At 62.1% G+C, this 6,061-nt stretch overlaps 1 protein-coding gene across 1 annotated transcript; it reads right to left on the bottom strand.

Moving 5' to 3' along the window:
• Positions 1–235: 235 nt before the first annotated feature.
• NRTN (neurturin) lies at positions 236–3,606 on the bottom strand (the record flags this gene model as incomplete). Its single annotated transcript, XM_084250784.1, has 2 exons — positions 236–660; positions 3,438–3,606. 2 exons carry the CDS (start codon positions 3,604–3,606, stop codon positions 236–238), a joined length of 594 nt encoding a protein of 197 aa, XP_084106910.1.
• Between the last annotated feature and the right edge of the window lie 2,455 nt (positions 3,607–6,061).

Below are 6,061 nucleotides of genomic sequence, written 5' to 3'. Positions count from 1 at the left end.
CACCCCCTCCCCTAGATGAGGGGGGCGCCCCCTCCCCTAGATGAGGGGGGCGCCCCTCCGTGCGCAGCATCACGACCCGAGCTTGATTTTCCACACTTTATCTCCGCACAGCGAGAGTTCCGCGCCCCTGTGGCATCTCCTGCGCGCGGGCAGTCCGTCGTGGGGGGCGCCAGGCCGGCGGGGGGCGCGGGGGGGTGGGCGCGGAGCGCCGTCGAGCCCGGCCGGTGAGGTAGCGTCACACGCAGGCGCACTCGCGCGCCGACAGCTCGTGCACCGTGTGGTAGCGGCTGTTCACGTCCAGGAAGGACACCTCGTCCTCGTAGGCCGTCGGGCGGCAGCAGGGCTGGGCGCGCACCCGCTCCCGCCGCACGCGCCGCCGCTGGCGCAGGCGCCGCAGCCCCAGGTCGTAGACGCGCGCGGCCGCCTCGCACGTGCCCGCGCAGTAGCGGAACAGCAGCGTCTCGTCCGACGCGTAGCCCAGGCCCAGCTCGCTCACGCGCACCTCGAGCTCGCGCAGCCCGCACGGCCGCGCCCCCGACCGCGCGCGCGCGCGCCGCCGCCGGGACCCCGCCCGACGGCGCGGCCCCGGGGGTCTGCCGGCCCAGGGGGTCAGCTCGCGGAGCTCCACGGCGTCCGGGGCTCCCTGCAGCAGCGCGCGGTCTGCGAGGGGAGAGAAAGGGCGAGGGTGGGTGAGTGACCAGCAGGGCGCCCGCTGCCTTGTCCCTGCAGGGCGCTCAGGACTGCTGCGCCGTCCATGTACCCTCCAGGGAGTGAGGGTGGGGCTGCATGTCTAGACCCCCTACGCAGGGACCCCCAGGATAACCAACACCCTCTTCTGTCTCCTGTCCCTATGCTGGGCTGCTCAGAACCTGGCTCGCCCTTTCTGGGTACCCTGGACCACTTTCCAGCCAACCTGAGCTTAAGCTGAGCTGATGGTGTCGCTCCCTCTGGGCACATTCCAGACTTTCTGTGGTCCCCATGGCCATGCAGGGCTGCTCTGGGGAGTGTTCCCCCTTTACACTGAGCTGAACACACCCCTTTGTGGGAAAAGAAAGGAGGGCTCCTCAGTGGGTGTGGTGATCCCAAACCTCCATCCCCACTGCGCCCCTAGCTGCATTCACCCCAATTCTGGGTTGCCCTAGGGCACTGGCACACCCTCTGCTGCTTCCCATGCCCCCAGCCCCTCACCATTTAGCTGAGCTTTCCTGGATCTCTAGATCACATTTGAGGTCCCCAGCCAGAGTCCCCACATCTTCTCTGAGCCCCCAGGGGGTCTGTTTCCCCATGCCAAAAGCCAAATTGGTACAGTTAATTAAGAGTCGCAGGGCCTCAACAGCATCTTCTGCACACGGGCAGTCTGGAGGCGCCCGTCCAACACAACAGTGGATGCCGTTGTGGTGGAGGGGCATTTGGACTTTGCCAAATGCAAAGGAGAAGCAGGCCCCAAGGCCAGTGTGGGGATGCCACCTCATGGGGTGGCAGCAGCTATTGTTGGGGCCACCCCTGCATCACGAGTGAGGAAGCGGGCACTTAAAAAGGCAGAGACTTGCCCAAGGCCACACAATTAGCAGAGACAAGTCCATACAGCGTTCTTGGTCCGTGATGCACCCAAGTTTTACCCAAGTCAAACCCTCCTGCCCTGCAGTTGCCAGGAGGTGCCCCAAGTCACAGATTCCCAGAACCACGAAGCCTCAATTTATTTCCCAAGCAGGTGGTCCTGCCACAATCCTCCGCAGCCCCAGGGGTGGCAGGCCGCGCTGCTGGTGGAACCGCAGGCAGAGCGCTCCCAGCCCCTGAGCAGGTGGGAGGCACGCTTGCTGGTGGGAGAGGAAATCCTGAGTTCAGCCCCCGCCTGCCCCTAAGGCTGGTGCACCTGGCAAGTCAAAAGAAATAACTCACTGGGAGGCCCAAGGGGGAGGGGCTGTCTGTCACCCTGGGGGGTGACTTTCCCCACATCTCCTCTCCGAAAGCAGACACATCCACATGCTGAGCCTAGCTCCTCTGTCAGTCCTGCACAGCTCCAGGGAGGGCATGTGCCTCAGTGTCTCTGTCTGCTCAAGGAGGCCTGCGGAGCCGGGTTTTGGATGGGGCTGGGAGAGGCAGAAGGTGGAGACTGAGCAGCTGGTCCAGAGTTTTCCAAGTCCAGGTTGGCCAGGGCTGTGCTCTGGGGTGAGGCTGGAGCCCAGCTTATTGCTGGTGCCTCAGAGTCCACCATTTAGTGTGCACGCTCCCAAAAGGTGTGTATCTAGGGTTATTAGGGGGCAGAGTGCCCTATAAAATACAGATGCCCCGTTAATTTGAATTTCAGTGCAACAGTGAGTCATCTTAGTGTATCTGCCCCCCGACTCCCTCCAGCGGACCTGGCTCCAGGCACAGGGTCTGGCGCGTCAGAGCTGAGCACTACCCCCTCTTTCCCTCCCTCCCGCCCTCCTAGGCCCAATTCCCCCATCAGCGCTTTGCCCCCAGGACGCAGAACACTGGGGCTTTGGGATCTAAGTGGCCACTCCCTTCCCCAGTAGGGCTGGGCCCCGGGACAGGCAGGCACCCACCCATGGGCGAGACACACCCCAGTGCCTGAAACTCCGCCATTTCTGCTTTGCCTCGAGGTTCTGGAGTGTTAGTGTTGGGGGCCCCACCCAAGGCTCGGGCCCAGCGTCCTAGGAAGAAGGACTTTGTGGCCTGCAGAGGAGGAAGGGGGAGTCGCAGGCGGAAGTGGAGTCTGGGGCCACCCTCGTCCATTGAGAAAGCAAGACAGGACCGTGCGGGCCAGCAGGGCCACGCAGCGCACACGGCCCAGAAAGGCCCGTCCCCGTGGGCCACGCACACACCCACAGCCCAGCCCCCGGCGTGGACGCGTGCACACGCACACTCACGAGGGGGGGCCCATGCGCGCACAGTCTGGGCAGGGCACGCACCGGGGGCGACTGGGTGAGCTGGCTATGCCCCGGGGTGGGCATTTTCCCTTCACCTCCCGCCTTTCCCTCGTCTCTCACCTTCCTGTCTCTGCCCCCTCTGTGCCTCCCTTGTCTTGTTTCTCTCTCCACGTCGCTTCTCCTTTCTGGAGCTCTCTCCGCCTCTCCCTTGCCTGGATCCCTGTCCACCCAGGAAGATGACTGGCGCCTCAGACCAGTCTCCCTCTCTCCTCACCCCCCACCGCTGAGCTGCGGGGGCCACCCCGGGCCGGATGCCCAGGCCTAATCTCCATCTGGCCCCCTGGTCCCTTCGAGCAAGAGCCTAATTCCTTGTGACAGCTGAGCCGAAAGACCCCAGTTCCCAGCAACCATCCCGCCACCCATGCCAGGCCGTTGGGGGGATTTGCACCCTCCCTCTACCCCATCTAAAAAAAGCCTCTGACCTCGATCCACCGTCCCAAGTGCCACCATCATGGCCGCCCCCGGGCTGGGGGTATCCGACCCAAGATGAGCTGCAGGGCTTACACTGGGCTAGGCGGGCGATCCGAGCGTCCAAGGTGCGAGGCGGCCGGCGCAGGGGGGCCAGGGCGGGTCCGAGGCGGTGGCTGAGCGGCAGGCCATCCCGACACATCCAGAGGGAGAGCACGGAGCTGCAGAGCACCGAGGCCAGGGCCGCCGCCTTCCAACGCTGCATCCTCGGCCTGCAGGCGCCGGATGGTCAGCCAGACGGCCTCTTGGTCTGTCAGGCAACAAACGGGCAGGGGGCACTGGGCCAGGCACTGGGGACCCGGGGAAGCCCCTGATTTGAACCACCCCTGCTTAGCGATCAATCATTGTACAAAGTCGTGCAAAAATGCTAATAAGGAGAGAGTGGGCACCGAGCCAGGGGAAGCGAAGCCTCCCCTTTCTGTGGGTTCCAGCGTGTTTTCCAGAGGATTGGAAGTTGAGTCTTGCACACACGTAGGGCTTGGAGAGGCAGCGGGAATGGCATCTCAGGCAGGAGCCACAGCTAGTGCAAAAGCCCTGCGGCTGAGCCCCACTGGCCAAGCAGCTCAGGGCCGGGGACGGCTGAAGCCCAGCGAGTTTGGGGCAAAGAGACAGGAGGTGCGCGCACCCCCAGCAGGGGGCACTGTGGGATAAGGGTGGCCTGGAGAAACCCTGCTGGGAGGCAGCGGCCCTGGGGCTGATTTTGTTCCCGACCCATTGCTGTCCTTGGGAGCGCCTGGCTGCGCCCCTCTGAGCCCTGGTGTCCCCTCCAGACAGTCACACTGATGCCCAGAAGCGGGCAGCGAAGGACCCAGTTGCACTGACCCCCCTCTTTGAACAAGCCGGACCTTCCACCCAGGCGCTCTCCCCACCCCCAATTCCGCCTTCAGTCTCAGCTCAGACTGCCCCTCCCCCAGGGCGCCCCTAATGCCACGAACCCCACCCCCACCCCATTAGGACGCGGTGACTGCGTGCTGTGACTGCCTGGGCGCGCGACCTCAGGCGCACAGTCAGGGTTGGGTAACCCAGGGGCACCGGCCCGCCGCCGCCCGAGCCACTCCCCGCCCGGCGTTTACATTCCCCCACCCGGCCGGGGGTGACGGCCTGCGCAGGGCCTGGCCGCCCGCCAGGCGTAAACATTTACACGGCGCGCTGAAAGCCAGGCTGGACCCGGTCAGCGCCCGGACGCCACCGTGACCGCGGGGTGCCGGGCGCCCCCAGGCGCGCACCTCGGGGCGGTGCAGGCCGCTCGGGGCTCAGCATCCTGCGGTTATTTGCGTGAGGTTTGCATTCCATTTGTCTGTGTTTTGCAAGGGCCAGGCCCTAAGGAGTTAAATGCAGCGTGGCTAGTAGTGCCTTTACCCCCCAGTCCTCATGCGTATGCGGGCACAGGGCCTACCCACATCAGCCGGATGTAACAGGGAACATCTACTGAGCACCTGCTGTATACCAGACCTGGCGCTGGGCCAAGGAGAGCGGGACTATTATCTCCATTTTACAACTGGGGAAACTGAGGCACAAACCAGCTAAGGCCTTGTCCAAGGATACAGCTAGAAAAGGGCCTGGGATTTGAACTTAGGTTCTTTGATAAGACACAGCACTTGGGCTGGGCTGCGCTGGGCTTGGGAGCAAATGCTGTGGAGTGACCGGAGTTGCCACTACTGGGGGTATTTGATGCTGCCATTTTTATTACTGCTGGTGGTGCTGGTAGAGAACACTCCCCGGGGGAGGGGGGGGGCATGTAAACAAGCCTGGTCCAGTCTGGGGATGTGGCCGCTCCAGTGGAGAGGCTGTCTGTCTTTCCCACTGGCTCACCAGCACTTAATGGATAAGAAGGCATTTGCCCAGTGAATGAACGGATGAACAAATGAATGTAAAGAAGCCGGCCATTAGGTGGCTCAGATCCCAGACTGGGGGATCCGGGATTGGGTGGTTCAAATGTGGCACCAGTCTCTCTCAGGAAACCCTTCCTCACTTATTAAGCATTGGCTGTATACGAAGCCCAGAGAATGAATCTGTCATCTCATTTTCATCCTCCCAATAAATTCATCCATCCAACCATCCATTAATTGAGCTGACATTTATTGAACACCTACACAATTTGTTGGGCCCTGAGGACATCTGGGGGACCAAGAGAGGCATGGTTATCTGGTAGGGAGACAGACAGTATACAAAGAAACTTTTTTTATGATTTCAGGCAAGTGTTATGAAGTCAAACAGGATGGCAGGATAGTCAGCAGGACTCGATTTGGTAGGGTGGTCAGGAAGGCCCTCCCTGAGGAGGGTACACATGAGCTAAGACCCCAGAATGAGAGGTCAACCATAAGAAAACCTGGGTGCAAGTGTCCCAGGCAGAGGGCACAGAATGTGCAAAGGTCCTGGGGCAGGAATGGGCCTGGCTTGTTGGAGGGACAGTGAGGAAGTCCATGTGGCTGGAGCAGAGGGAGCCAGAGAGGGAGGGAGAGAGGGTGCAGGTGAGCGCAAGGAGGGGTGCGGGCAGTCATGCAGGCAGAGCCTTGTGAGCTACGGGGAGAACATTTCATTCTCGAGGTTGTGCAGCCAGCAGAGGTCAGGTCCCCAAACCCACCCCGTTTATTCTTATGAGCACCCACTTTATGCCAGATCCCTTCTATACACTTATTAAGTCATTTCAACCTCACAAG

The sequence above is a fragment of the Talpa europaea genome (genome assembly GCF_964194135.1).
Source record: "Talpa europaea genome assembly, chromosome: 12".
Classification (NCBI taxonomy): Eukaryota; Metazoa; Chordata; class Mammalia; order Eulipotyphla; family Talpidae; genus Talpa; species Talpa europaea.
This window is presented reverse-complemented; position numbering and strand designations above follow the sequence as displayed.